Source organism: Camelus dromedarius, chromosome 26 (assembly GCF_036321535.1).
Source record: "Camelus dromedarius isolate mCamDro1 chromosome 26, mCamDro1.pat, whole genome shotgun sequence".
Classification (NCBI taxonomy): domain Eukaryota; kingdom Metazoa; phylum Chordata; class Mammalia; order Artiodactyla; family Camelidae; genus Camelus; species Camelus dromedarius.
The window spans coordinates 23,730,567-23,746,163 of NC_087461.1; the positions used below are offsets into that span (position 1 = coordinate 23,730,567).

The 15,597-nt window shown below is 42.3% G+C and overlaps 1 protein-coding gene across 3 annotated transcripts in view; it reads right to left on the bottom strand.

Annotated features, from left to right (window-relative positions):
* Positions 1 to 201: 201 nt before the first annotated feature.
* Positions 202 to 15,597, bottom strand: part of ODAD2 (outer dynein arm docking complex subunit 2) — a 147,007-nt gene continuing 131,611 nt past the window's right edge. For all 3 annotated transcript variants that reach the window (XM_031444555.2, XM_064479542.1, XM_031444554.2), the window contains one exon: positions 202 to 645. In XM_031444555.2, coding sequence (XP_031300415.2) covers positions 457 to 645 — 189 coding nt within the window. In that variant the 3' untranslated portion in view covers positions 202 to 456. The remainder of the gene's footprint in view (positions 646 to 15,597) is intronic.

Genomic DNA, 15,597 nt, shown 5'->3' on the forward strand with positions numbered 1-15,597 from the left:
TCCTGAGCCCAGCTGCTCAACTCTAAGTTCTATTTAATAACAGTTTGTGAAATCAGCACATTTCCTCAGAGCTCTCCCGTGGGTTGCAAGTGATCAAACAAACAAAACCACAATGACAGAACAGTTAGATTGGTTTAACAGAAAGGGAATTCTAAAGACATTCATGAGTGACTATAAAAATGCACACTGGGAAGGCCATGTCTTTTATTAAAACCATCAGAAATACAGAAGCATTCCTGAAATATACATATGTGCTCTACACATATATTCTCAATTCCTGGAAAATTATCACAAATAAATTGGCTTTACAGGTGACTACGTGGCATATCCCTAAAATAGAACAAAAATGCCCATGCAGGTTTTGGATAAACAGCATCCTTTGCATTTCTAAATTCCTGTGTTTTCAGGCAAACATTTGTCTGTCTGTAAAGGATTTGCTACAAAATGTTTCCCAATTTAGGGTTCCTGGGCATGGGAGTGACATGTTCTATGTTGTGTAATACTTGGTAGCTTGTAATGTCTGTTTGAGTTGTAAGTGTATCTCGCCTTGTCTATAGCAAGAGCCAACCTGCGAATGTTGGATATGCAGCCAGCCGCGGCTTCCTGGAGATCGTGGTCAGAGGACCCAATCATGTCCAGCAGCAGCTGTCACACATGGAGAAGGAGGAAGACAAGGGAAATAAGAATGAAATCATTACTCTAAACACGTACAGTTAGGCTATGAAAACAATGATACTTTGGACATATTTTTTAAAGTCACAAAAAAAGTTCAAGAAATTCCACTGAGGCAAATGCCTGTATAAATGGAACTTAATCAGATGCAAGAATTTCTTTTTTTTTTAATGTATTATTACTTAATATTATTTAGCATGCATTAACACAAATAGGAAAACTACTCAATTATTGTGAACTATTCAAACAACATCGGTAAAGTTAAAAGCTCCTCTTAACCCTCGTCCAGTCCCATTCATCACACTGGTTATGCTTTGCGATTGGTCCTATAAGACCATTCTCCCTACACTTACAGTTCATATATGAACACAGAGCAGCTCCTATGATTTTCTTTTATCTTATAGATGCAGAAATTTCTCATGAAATTCTTACCTTTTTCATTTTTGGAGCCAAACTAGACCTGTTTCTCTCTACTTTCTTTGGTCATCTAACTGCTAGGGATTCTGCTTTGAAATTTCTCTTGCATCTTTTGTGGCTTTTCGGCTTCCCAGGACAAGCCAACAGCATCTCGTGCTTAGGCTCTTGGTGCATCCTCTTATATTTAATCGCTCTGCATTCCAGTCCACCCAATCATGCCACAACCCAATTATATCGTTCCCTTAATAGAGACTTTCACTGACTCCCAATGCCAGCTAACTAGAGCCCAGTCTGCTTACCTGCCCTTAAAGAATTTCTGAGCTCTGGCCTCAGCTTACTTTTCTAGCCATTCATCTTTCTCCTGTTCCATCCTGTGCCCCAAAGTCCACAAGGTCATGCTTCCCCTCTTCTTTTGTGTTGATTGATGCCATCCCTCTACCAAAGATGCCCTCCCATCTCCTTCTCTTTCTAAATTTTATCCACCTTTCATGACCCAGTTAACTCATCTACAAAGACTCCACTGATTTCTGTCAAATGAAATGCCTTTTCTCCCTCATCAGGACTCTGAGAGCCATTTACTCAAATGTCTGTTGCTACACTGATATTCTTCTTTTCCACAGAAATTTGGATGAATGCTTTCTGTCCCTTAGATTGTAAACTCAAGAAGAAACTTACAATCCATAGAGTGCCTGATACACAATAGTTGCCAAATAAATATCAAATAAATGAATTCTAACTTTAAAAAACCTACCAGTTATGCTTCTAATAGTTCTCATGAAAGATATAAAATTTAATTTGAATTGTATTTTTCATGCAGTAGCATTTGAGGACAAATGTAGATAATGTCATAGAATAAGGATGTCTTGATAAGCAAGAAATATTGTTAAGAAAAATATTGTGAAACTTCTTAAATATGACAGGCTTAGGATTTTGGCTTTTATTCTGTAAGTAATAAAAGGAAGTTATTTAAGCATTTTAATCAGGAGAGTGGCATGGTCATATTTGTATTTTATTTTTTATTTTTATTTATTTATTTTTTAAATACACTTTATTCTTTTAGAGCAGTTTCAGGTTCACAGCAGAATTGAGCAGAAAATACAGAGAGTTCACACATAGCCCTCCCCACCCACACATAAATACTCCCCTACCCTCAGCATCCCTCATCAGTGTGGCATATTTGGTACAATTGACAAACCAACGTGGGCACATTATTATCAACCAAAGTCCACAGTTTACATTAGGGCTCACTCTTGATGTTGTACATTCTGTGGGTTTTGACAAATGTGTAATAACATGTAGCCACCACTATAGTATCAAACAGAATAATTTCATTGCCCTAAAAATCCCTTGTGCTCCATCTATTCATTCCTCCCTCCCTCCCTCTCCCCAAACCCCTGGAAACTTAAAAGACAGATCACTAAATGAAAGAAGCCAGTCTGAAAAGTCTACAAACTGTACGATTCCAACCAAATGACCTTCTGGAAAAGGCACAGCTACAGGAACAATAAAAAGATCGTGGTTTCCAAGAGTTCCACATTTGTATTTTAAAAGGTAACTTTTATGACAACTTAATAGAATATGGACTGTAGAGGGAAGACTGATGGGCGCTGCAGTACTTCGGGCCAGAGGTGGTAAGGACTGAGTAAAGCAGCAACCAGGAACAGCATGGAAGGAATGGCTTCAAGGGATATTTAAGGACTAAACTCTTCAACAATTGCCCAAGGACAGGTGGTTATCCAAACAGAGGAAACTAGAAATGGTAATCTCACAGCACCCAGAAACAGCCATTCCAGGTAGAATAATGAGTCAGCTCAGAAAGCAAAAATATGAAACATTTAGAAGGTTGTACATGAGAAGACCTTGGTCGGGCTGTAATGAAGGCTGTCTGGCTTCTCAGCCCCTTGGCCTCTTCATTGTCGGTGATCTTCACACACTTTGGCCCCCACTTTCGGGGCTGCTTCTGGGCCCTGGATTAGGGCACCTGATGCCACATTAGAAGCTTAATTCGCACAAGCAAATGGGGTGGAGAAATAATCTGGTGTCCAACCGCCCTAGATACGTTGTTCAGGAAAGTGGAGGAAATGGATTGCCAGCTACACAGAGCTCACCTAAAGCCCGCCTCGCGGGGCCAGCCAGCCTCGCTTCTGCTCTGGTCCCCATCTCTCCTTTGATAGGTTTTGTTGTTGATTTTTCAGATCTGGGAAGGGGTGAAATGGAGCTCTAGCTGTGAGCCCCAACTCTCTGAGTGAGGAATGATAGAGCCGCCTTATGCTGTTCAGCTCCTTTGTAGAAAAGGCAGCTCCAAACAGTAGTCAAGGGCGTGGGCTTTGGGTCACAGCTCCTAGGATTTGTGTCCTGACTCTTCCACTGATTGGCTGAGTTACCAAACCTCTTAGTTCTGCCTTCTCGCACATCTAACAGGATCACCTACCTCTGAGGGTCATCGTGAGGATGAATGAGACAATACACTCCTTTAAAAAGTACGTGAACATCTATATTTCCACACTCTTTCTGTCTTTGGACCTTTGGATACCCGCTCTCCCAGCCCCTCTTGCCATTTTGTCTGACTGTTCCCTGAGTCCTGTATGGACCCAGGTACACAGTGTGTGAGAGGGAAAACTGGAGAAGCCCCAAGACCCAGGTGTGGAGATTACACCAGACAGGGCAGAGGGTTCCTTGTGGGAGAGAGGAAAACAACAGGTGGGGAAGGAGAGGAGGAAGGCGGAGAGAGGGAAGAACTTCCACCCTGCTTTGAAGGGAGAGTTTGGAGAGGTTGGCATGGGGGGTTGTTTTCGGAGCAGCTTCAGAGAGAGACAGCCACACCGAGTGGAACAAGATAAGAGATTTTAAAGAGCTTAACTGCATGACTGTGCTCCCCATCTGCAAGAGTGAAGCAAGGATTACAGTTCCTTTCAGTTGCTCCTTGGTGGCCAGGCTTCTGTGTCTCAGGCTGCATGTCCCCGCCACGAGTGGACCATGAGGAGCCTGGCTTCATAAGGATTGCGCATTTGAATCCCATAAACCCAGGGCCCAGGACACAGTGAGTGCTCCATAAATGCTATTCATTATCACGGTGATGACTTCACCAGTCCTGAGGTCTGGTTCTGGCATTTATTCCCTGGAGCCCAGCCCTGGTTAGTTCGGGAGGAATGAGGAAGCAGGGATTTTGACCCCGCGGTCAGTCTGTCCCCGTCAGCACTTGCTCCAGGCCCCACCTCATCTCTAGTTGACCTCCGTGGGTACCAACGGCCCAGGCTTCATTTGGCATCAGCCGTTGCCGCCAGCATCGCCTCGCATGGCTCCCTTGGAAAGCAGCCCCTTGGCCAGATGCCTGCCCCAAATGAACCTGTGTCTTGCCCATACTCTCCCTCAGACCTGGTTGTTGTTCTGCAGTCCCCCTCCAGCTTTCCAAGATTCAGATGCCTTTATCCCAAACCCTTGATGCCAGTTACGTAATTTCACATCACATAAACCAATGAACGGTGAGTGTGAAATGTACTAGGCACGATGTCTGGCATGCTGTTGGCATCTGCTCTTTTGACAGAGAGCCTGTGGCATGTTGGCCGTTCTAAGAGTCGGCCAGAGAGGGCTGCTGGGAAGAGCGTGGGCTGTGCAGTCACGTGCTTTATGTTAGAACATGATGTTTAATCAGCGCCAGCGCCTTTTATGACTCAACTCCGTCAACGACTTTGTCTGTTACCTAACTTCTAGACCTGAGTGCATTAAAAGGACTACTACTTTTGGGGAATTAATTTTGCCCAAGTTTCCTGCATTGACCACGAGGTTTTCTTCTATGTCCCATATTGGTGGTTAGTGAATGTTTGTCCTCAAAACTTGATCAGTGGAGCCCAGCAGTCTAGTATTTTAAATGACTATATAGGCAAGGATGAGAGTTTTAAAAATAGATGAGAGGACAAAAGTATGGCTTAGAAAGGTAAGTGTGGTGGGCAGTGAGAGTTTCTTCCTTAAACATAGCTTCAGTGACTCACTGGCCTCAGGCCACTGGTTACCTAACGTTTGTACAACGTGAAATGATTTTATTAGCTACCAAGCTTACTGTGTGCCAGACACTGTGATTTATTCTTTATTGGTTAATTTTGTCCTGCTCTGGCCATTTTCTGTAGCCAGGAACATTCTCAATCAAGGGTACAGAGTTGGAAGTGTAAAATTGTCTGCGTGCTCAAGGAAAATGAATGGCTTGATACTTGAGAGGCACTCCTAAGGACCCTCTGTTGGGGCTGCTCTCTCCAAATTTATTTTTCCTAAACTTTATTTTGCTGTCAATGAATGCTACTCATTGCATTGTTAATGCACCCAGAAGCAGTGTGGCTAGTGCTGCTTTACAAATCAAATAAGGTTGTGCTGTTTTCCCAAACCATGCTCTGCATATGTCTTAGTTTGGAGTCAGGTTCAGAAATATATGCTTTTATTTTTCTTAATAGCTTCACAAGCAAACTAGGGCACTCAGAGGAATGCTTTAAAATGACTATAAACAACCACACAACGGAAACTTAGTGCAAAATCCTGCATTTGAGGGGCGGCTCACAGAAAGCGAGAATCAGTGTGTTTTCAGATCACACACATGGCAAGGGAAAGTGGTTTGTGATACTTTGCAATAATTGCTTAAAAGAACTACTTTTCTTAGAAAGGCAAGATGCAAACTGGGCACAAATGATTATGGAACTGGTATGCATTTTTTTCCAGTATATATATTTTTTTGATCTGTACACTTTTTCCAACCATGAAAACATTAAAAACCTTATAAGGAGGAAAAACACCTCAGGTTTACCTTTTTGAAGTATTCGTTCCTTCCAAAAACTCTCCTCTTTTTAATCCTGCCCCTCCCCCAAACACACCCAGAGACCTTAAATTTATTGGGAGTTTCATATACACACTGAAGGAAAACCAGCTCCCTTGTTTTAGAAGTTAATTGCACAGAGCGCTTTAAAACGTCATTCAAACACATAACTTTTTACAATGTTGGCGTGAATGAGAACGTGGGGAGGGGCAGGGAGAGTGGACTGTGGGTCAGGCTCGCATGAATAACTTCCTCCAGTGGCAAAGGCTTTGATCACAAGGCACGTGCCCTCAGAATGCAGCTGTGACCCAAGCTTCACACACCCTGGAAGGTGAGACGGAGGTAGCAAGGGACTCGGTGTCTGCATCCAATTTCTACTTTTATATCTAACAGTTCATGACTTTATATAATGTTTCGGTTTTGTGAAAAGTATGTACCAATTTGAGTGATAACAGATTTTCTTGTGGTTTGACTCGACATTGTTTGGGCGAACCCAGACTGGAAATAGGAGTTTTCATTAGAGCCGGAGGAACACTGAAATACCTGCATGCACACCAAGCTTAGTGGGTTTTCCAGAAAGATCTGGAGGTCCCAGAGCTGATTTGAAGGATCCCTTGTTTCCCAGACATCGAGGTGAGGTTTGCACGACCCGGGAAGAAGCAGTGCCTTCGTGACTGCGTCCGCCCTGCACTGTGGCTTCCCGGTTGTCCAGGTTGGCTGGCCTCTGCTGCAGGGAGTCCCAGATGTTTCTCCCCATCCCGACTCTGAGCCTTGGTAATTCATTTCATGTGGCAGCTCCCCAGTGTTGTGGGCCTCAAAACACATCTTGCATTTGCTGGTTAGGGCAAAACCTTTGATTCTGTTTGGTCGGGGAGTGAATCAAGGTCCTTGCCTTCTCCTGGTGTCTGCCTGCCTCTGGGTGACAGGAGTACATGCCACGTGTTCCGAGGTCCACGCCCACAGGGCTTGGGAGGTGGTCTGCTGGTTCCATCTAGTGCCTCACCTGTATATGTTGTTCACCCCGGAGTAGGTCTGTCCTCTGGTTTTCCTTCCAAGTGTCTTTCCATTAGCCTTCCACTAGGGAGCTTTTGTGCCGAGACACACACAGGAGACTAGAGTGTTGGGTCTGGAGTACCGGGAGGCAGGAATGGGATATTTAACAGAAAGAGCCCTAACAACCTTCTTCTGAAGAGGGCTAGGAACAGAGAATGACTTGATTACCGGCTGGTCAGGAGCTGCTGGAAGCCCGCTCTGCGCTCCCCACTAGAGGAGAGGAGGCAGCAAGTCTCCGCATGCCCTGGGCAGAAGCTCCTGGTGTCACGTGGAATGGCCTCAAGCTGCTCTTCAGTTTTGATTCCTATCAAATACAAAGACTATCTGTGCGGACGGGGGTCTCCTGGATCCGCGTGCTACAGAAATGATAGGGTAAGTAAGGCTGGAATAAGAGAGACACGTGGATGCTCTCATGGATTCTGGAGTGCAGTGGCTGTGAGCTCACACTCTGGCTTCAGACAGTCTGGGTTTGTGTCCTGGCTTCTCCTCGCTGTGCATGACCTGGGGTAACTCTCCCTGAGCCGCAGTATTCTTATCAGTAAAATTAGGATTCTCAGCAGTGCCTTTTTAGTAGGATAGATGTAGGGGCTCCATGAAATGATGACTGGAAAGTGCTTGGACTCCATGCTTATAAGTGACCATCTTTGTTACTGCTGTTGTTACCTGGAATTGAAGGTTGTTTGCTGTTGAGTAGAGAGATTAAAATAAAATTGACTGTCCGCTCACCTTCTCTGCTAGAGTTTCAATTGGACTGATCCAAATAACCCATTTTGGTCTAATTATATTGAAAATTAGTATGTTAACAGGAGGCTTGTGGTGTCCTGTTAAGTGAACAAAACATAAGGCAAGGATGTAGCACTAAGCCAACTCTGTGTTCATCAAAATACACGGATCAATTCCTATTGAAATTAGGGTTTCCTCCTGAGCCAGTCTCTAGTCCAGAAGGAGATCAGACCCCCATGGATCAACAGAGGCATGAAGTGGAGAATTAAAATGCAATAAATGCCTTGGAGCTGGAATATATTTGCAATGGGAAATAGAAGTTGGATAAATATGGAAGTGGTCAGTGGAATTTTAAATATTCACAGAATGGTAGGGCTAAACAGTGTAAGTTATTAATTTATATTATTAAAAAACAGATCCCACCCACACCTCCAATGTTATTAGAGTAACTGAACAAAACTACCTTCCTCTTGCAAAAAGATTATCCTATAAACTCATTTGCAAGGTTGATCAGAACTCAGATGCATTTTCAGTCAAGTATTCTTGTTCTTCCTATTGGATTGGAAGATGCTGAAGTAAAAAAAAAGAAAAACTCAATCTAAGGGAAAGAATGTGGAGAAGACCATAGAGAAGTGAAATAAATTGATAATATTTTTAATCATTAATGTTCGTCTCTTCCAGCCTGACCTTTACAAGATCTGATCAGAAAAAGATCAGTGTTCAGCCCATAGCTGCTCCCAGAGGAAGGCAAGGATGAGCTGGGAAGAGGTACAATAACTACGTGGTAAGACGGAGGGGAATGTGCGTGGGGAGGCCAGCTGTGGTAATCCCGTGTTTAGTATTATCTGTAATACCTCTGAAAAGGAGGCAAAGTTATATTTTTAAGGTTTTTAAAGCAAGGCCTGGCTCATAGTAACTGCTCCCTAGTTGTTAGCTGTTATTACTCCAATAGAAAACACACTTTAGGTGCCATACACTCATCGTGACCCTGGTAACAAGTGACAGTGACAAAACGTGTCCAGTACTGGCTGGCACGGCTGACCCTCTTGTGAAGGGGTCAGGCTGCTGGGCACTGGAGGCTGAGTCATGTGTGAGGGGGCCTCCCAGAAGGGGAAGAGGCCCTCAGGAGAAGGCCAGTGGGACATGGTCTCTGAGTCCCTGTCAAGTCCTGCTTCTGTCATAGGTTCCAAGAGTCTCTTCTGGAGAAACAGGGGAGCCCCGGGAGACAGGGTTCACAGCACTCGGGGCTTCTGGCGGCTGTCATATGGACCAGGGACTGCGGGTCCTACAGAAGCACGGAGGAAGGAACAGACTGCTCTGCATTTCTGCTTTGGGTTGCACTATGGCTCTCCTCTGGTTCTTAGTAGCTCAGAGAACATTTTCTTGGGGTAAAATGATCTAGAAATTCATCAACATGTGGTGAAGACAAGACCAACTATGAGTCAGAATGTGAACTGAGCTTGTCAATGTTCTATTTGAAGGTTTAAGTGTATTAAAAGGATAATAATATCCTTCAGGGGTTTATCGGAAAATGTGCAAAGAAAGTCAGCCTCTTAAGATTTACATGTCTTCTCTCATTCTTGATTTTACAGTTTGCCTGGGTATAGAATTCTAGGTTGGAAGTAATTTTTGAGAAGTTGGAAGAGTTTTGAAGGCATTGCTCCATTTTTTTTTTTTTTTCTTGCTTTCAGTGACTGTTGCGGAGTCCAGAGTGATTCCTGATGCTTGGTTCTGTGCAGGCTCTGTCTCTCCCCCCTCCCCCCGCCGCTCCTTCTCTTCTGAAGATTACAGAATTGTGTGTGTGTGTGTGTGTGTGTGTGTGTCTGTGTGTGTGTCTGTGTGTGCGTGTGCGTGCACGTGCTTAGCGTTCTGACGTTTTACAGAGCTGCCCGCCGTGCCCAGTTTTACCTGCCATATGCAGGGTGCTCGATGGGCCCTTCTAGCCCAGCCATCCGTGCACTTCACTGCCAGGAAGTCCTCTTGAATAACCTCACTCCATCTCCTCCTTCCCACGCTCCCAGTTGTCTCCTCTTGGAGCCCGTACTCCACAGTGACACGGTTGTCTAATGTTTTCTTACCTTTCCTATTTTCACCTCTTCATCTTTTTGCTCTGCTTTCTGAGAGATTTCTTCAACTTCATTTTCCAACTCTTCTACTGAATTTGTGCATCCTAAATGTTCTTTTTTTAAGAGTCCTGTTCTGGATGGATGCAATACATCTTATATCACTCTGAGGATATTAATTTTTTCTTCTTTGTGCTGCACTCTGTTTCTTCCAAGGATTGATTTTTGGTTTTTTGTTTGTTTCTGTCTGTTTCAGTCTCCATCTTACAGGTTCAAGACAACCTTTAGATAGACATCAGTTACTCATGGGACGATTGGGAATTTTTAACACCTAGATGGGGCTTGTTGGCTTTGCGCTTTACTGCAGGGTGATCTGAATGGTCTCAGGGCCACTCACAGCTCTGCTCTTTATGAAGATGCCAGACTGAAGGGATCGGAAATGCAGCCCTCACTTATATACCAAGTTATGAACCTGGTCAGGGGCTGGGTCTTCTTGAAAGAAAGGATGCCTTTTTGTTCCCACAAAGGTGTGATCTGCATTTCAAGTCTGATGTTAGCAAAGCTACATTTGCCCAGAGGGAACGTCTTTTTCCAGTTTACACAACGGCCTCCCAAAGGCCAGCAGAAGCCCTGGGAAGGCTGGCTGAAGGTCTCCCCAGGTCAGTGTCTTGACATCTCTTGTCTTGAGCTGGTCAGATTCTACAAGGAAGAGCTTTTCAAACTCCAGCTAGCAGAGTAAGGGACTGGCTTCCAGAGATTTCTGAGTGAGCAGGGAGCTCAATTTCCACCTTCAGTAGAGTAGCCACACCTCATAGTGGCTGCTGTCCTTCAGCCCAGAGAGCTTGTTTTCCCTCTGTAGACAGATGGTGGCCTGGGAAGGGCAGTGACTGTGGAGCAGAGTTGGGGTAGGGCCTCCAGGTTTCAAAGGGAAGAAAAATTAGACTCAGGAGTTTAACCTGCTACCTTACTTGGAATAGTCCATAGGTTTCCTCCAGACTCCAGGAAAAAAAACTCTCTTATTATCAACTCTGGATACAGTGCCTGCATTTAACTTGGGTTATCTCCCTTTGGGAAGAGACTGGAAGTCTATGTGGTTGTCTGTGTCCTACTGTTATAACAGTTTTGTGAGAGAATATTTAGAAGTAGATTTTTTGGAGAGAAATTATACACACACACACACACACACACACACACACAGTCATTCCTCTGCATCCACAGAGGATTGACTTCAGGACCTTCCACAGATACCAAAATCCATGGATGCTCAAGTGCCATAGTTGGCCCCCTGTATCTGCAGTCCCACATCCATGGATTCAACCAACTGCAGATCATGCAGTACTGTGGTATTTATTGAAAAGAATCTGCAAATAAGTGGACCTGCACAGTTCAAACCCATTTTATTCAAGGTCAACTATGTGTGCATGTGTGTGTCTGTGTGTATATACATATATGAGAATATAAGTTGTATATGTGATGTATGTTATAACAAAGAGAATGGAATGAAGTCAACTTCACTGTGACTCCTCAAATTTTAAGTCTCTAGCTGTGACCTGAACTCAGACCATGTGACTGCCTGGTGGACATATCCACTTGAATATAAAAATAGACATTAAATTTCTCATGGGCAAAGCTGAATTCCTGATCCTGCCATCTGAAACCTGCCTCCTCACAGCCTCCTCATCTCGATTCATGCCAACTCATCTCTCCAGTTGCTTGGGCTGAAAACCTTGGAATATCTTCTTCTCATAGACTTTATTTAAGACATGAACAAGTCTGTTGGCTCTACCTTCCAAATGTCCCCAGAACCTGACCTCTTCTCATTATCTCCACTGCTGTGATCTGAGCCACTATTATCTCTTGCCTGAACTTAACAATTAGGCCAAGATTTCAATATGCACAAAAGTGTGGAGCTGACTTTGAAGGTACAGCCTAAAGAAAACGAAGTCACTCAGACTGACAACTTAGGAGAATCTTTCCTTCTTTTTAAGAAGAAAAATCAGAGGACAGAAAAGACAAATAAGTGATCCACTGGGAGAATGAGAACCTAGTTTAGAAATGGAAGTGGGACTTTTTCAGAACCTCCACATGCAATACTTGACTAGGAAGTTGTTGGCATATCTGTGATGTGTATTCCCTCCCATCACTCCAAACCTTTGACTTTTTATTTTTTTGCTCTGTACACAGTGACCTTGTAAGAATGTTCTTGTTTTGTTTGTTGTTTTCTGGGAGTAGAAGGTAGTGGGGAGGATAAGAAAAAGGGGTTGAGCCCCAAGCCTAGGCCAGCTTCATGTGAGACAGAAACAACATGCTTCCAAGAGTGAGACGATCCATGACCCGAATCAAAACCTCAGAAGCTGGACAAAGTGTTGAACTTGCTCCAGATGAAACCATGTCACGGCACGGAAAGCAGAGGGGGTCTGAGTAGTGTTTCCTATGTGATAATGGGAGTGGCAGCCCTAGCCAACATCTGAATATGTTTTTGTAATATTAATAAAATTGTGACTTAAATGACATTTCATCTTAAAATAAGACAGAACATTTTGACCCAAACAACGTCACCTCTACCCTTAGACCTTGACCTTCTGAGTTCCATTGATCTTCAACTCTATCGTACGTTAACTAGTCAACGTTTCTAATTGTTACACCTGGGCCTTATTCATACCAGCAGCCATTCCATTTCTGCCGGTAATTGCTTTCTATCAGAAAACCTAACTAAGCAAGTCTCCAACAAAGACATAGAAGTGGCCAAAAGGCACATGAAAAAATGCTCAGTATCGCTAATTATCAGAAAAATGCAAATCAAAACTACAATGAGGTATCACCTCACGCCAGTCAGAATGGCCATCATTAAAAAGCCCACAAATGACAAATGCCAGAGAGGGTGTGAAGAAAAGGGAACCCTCCTACAATGTTGCTGGGAATGCAGTTTGGTTCAGTCACTATGGAAAAACAGTATGGAGATTCCCCAAAAGACCAAAAATAGATCTACCATATGATCCAGCAATCCCACTTCTGGGTATATATCCAGAGGGAACCTTAATTTGAAAAGATATAGGCACGCCAGTGTTCATGGCAGCACTATATTTACAATAGTCAATACATGGAAACAACCTAAATGTTCATCGACAGATGACTGGATAAAGAAGATGTGGTATATTTATATGGTGGAATACTACTCACCATAAAAAAATAACAAAATAATGCCATTTTCAGCAACATGGATGGACCTGGAGGTTGTCATTCTAAGTGAAGTAAGCCAGAAACAGAAAGAAAAATACCATATGATATCACTTATATGTGGAATCTTTAAAAAAGGACAAACAAACTTATTTACAAACCAGAAACAGACTCACAGACATAGAAAACAAACTACGGTTACCAGTGGGGGAAGGAGATGGGAAGGGATAAATTGGGAGTTCAAGATTTGTACATACTATCTAATATATATAAAATCGATAAACAACAAGTTTATTCTGTATAGCACAGGGAAATATATTCAATATCTTGTAATAACTTATGGTGAAAAAGAATATGAAAATGAATATATGTATGTTCATGTATGACTGAAGAACTGTGCTGTACACCAGAAATTGACACAACACTGTAAACTGACTATACTTCACTAAAAAAAAATATATACACACACACACAAACACACACACATACACACACACACACACACACGAAGAAATTCTAGGTTCTAGAAGTGACAGAATGGGATCAAGAACACAGGAGGTACTTATCTCTCTTCATGGTCTCCTGCTCTGGACCACATTCTATTGCCCACCATGTCAGGTGCTTTTCTGTCACTGGGTTTAGCTCTCTTTTCTCTACCATTCTCCTATCATACTGATGTTACAGATTGAAATCCTAGATCTCAAGCAGGCTTCTGGATGATGCAGACAAATTGGTACAACAGGATACACATCCATGATGTCTCATTTTAATAGGCTCTCAACTCTGCCTGGCAATCCACATAGGTATCTCTCTCCTCTACTCAACTTTCTTTTTCTACAGTAGCTATTTAAAATCTTCTCTACTCTTGTCAAATTACCTAACCCACCACTTCACGTCCCTCCTTCTCAGTATGTGCCTTTGCTCCTACTTGATGGATCACAAAAAGAGAAGTTGTCCAGCTCCCTAACATCAGACTCAGATTTCCACTGCAAGTGTGCCCATCCTTTCCTCCTTGCCACCTGTCATGCACAAGAGCTGTCTCTTCTCCAGGCCAAATTCATCTCCTTGCTCTCAAGCCCTGTATTCCCCCACCTCCCCATTGCCTCTGAAAGCTTACTTTGCCATTATCCCCACTCTCTCTGATATCTCCACTGCCTCTCCTCTCTTCCTGCTCTTGTTTAAGCATGCTCTAGTCTCTGCTTTCTCAGACCAGAAACCCAAAAAAGAAAAGGGAAAACCACCAAAACCCCCTTCACCTCTCCTAGCTCTCATTCTTGCTCCTTCTTCTCAGCACAACTTTTCAAAGAGTGACTTTCACTTGCTGCCTTTCATTTCCTTACTTCCTTTTAAAGGTTATTAGGAATCTCGCTGCTTTGAATCCAGAGGACACTTTTGGTTCTTGTCTTTCTTCACTTTTCAATAACATTTGTCCCATTGGTCCAGCCTTTGTGCTTAAAATAACTTCTTCTCTTGACTTCTTTAAAAATAGCACTTTCCTGATTTGTTTAGATTTTTTCCCCTTTTAGTACTCTCTATGCTGCTTTTGTGAACTCCTCTTTTGTTGCCCATCATTGTATAACTCAGGATATCATGTTATGTCCTCAAGCCTCTACACACCCTCCCAGACAAATGTCATTCACTCTCATTATTTCATGAACCATGGCTCTCAAATTTGCGTCTTTAAGGCTTCATAAACACACACATATATAGCATTTATATGTTTGCATGTGATATCACATATCATATATAATTTATATAATATGTGATATATATAATATATATACACATATGTAAATATTTATAAATCACATCTTTACTTTATGTCTTCCAGGATGTTCAAAGCCAATTTCAAACCACATAAGGCCATTAGCAGATTTTTCAGCCTAAACTTTGCAGGCCAGGAGGGAGTAGCATGATACATTTAAAGTGCTGAAAGGAAAAAACTTCCAACTAAGAATTCTCTACCCAGCAAGGCTATCATTCAGAATTGAAGGAGAGATTAAGAGTTTTCAGATAGCCAAAAGCTAAAGGAGTTCATCACCACTAAACCAGCCTTACAAGAAATGTTAAGGGGACTTCCTTAAGCTGAAAAGAAATACGCTAATTAATAACAAGAAAACATACCAAAGTAAAAATACTACTAGAAAAGGTAAATATATAGTAAAGGTAATGAATCAAACATTTATAAAGCAAGTATGAAGGTTAAAGACAAAAGTAGTAAATTTAAAACTTCAATAATTAGTTAGGGCATGCATAAAATAAAAAGATATAAAAGGTGACATAAAACATATAAAGCATGATGGGGAATAAAAATGTAAGTTTCTAAGGATGTGTGCAAATGTAAGTTATCAACTTAAAACAGACTTAACCCATTATATATGTAGGATGTTATATGTGAACCTCATGGTAACCACAAAGCAAAAATTTATAGTACATACACAAAAGAAAATGACAAAAGAACCTGAATATAACACTAAAGAAATCCATCAAATCCCAAAGGAAGAGATAAAGAGAAGAAGAAAGGAACAGAGGGAACTACAAAAAAGATAACAATGAACAAGAAGGCAGTAAATACATACCTAGCAATAATAACTTTAAATATAAATGGACTAAATGCTCCTATCAAAAGACACAGAGTGCTGAATGGATGAAAATAAAAGGGCCAACTATATATTGTTTATATGAGGCTCACTT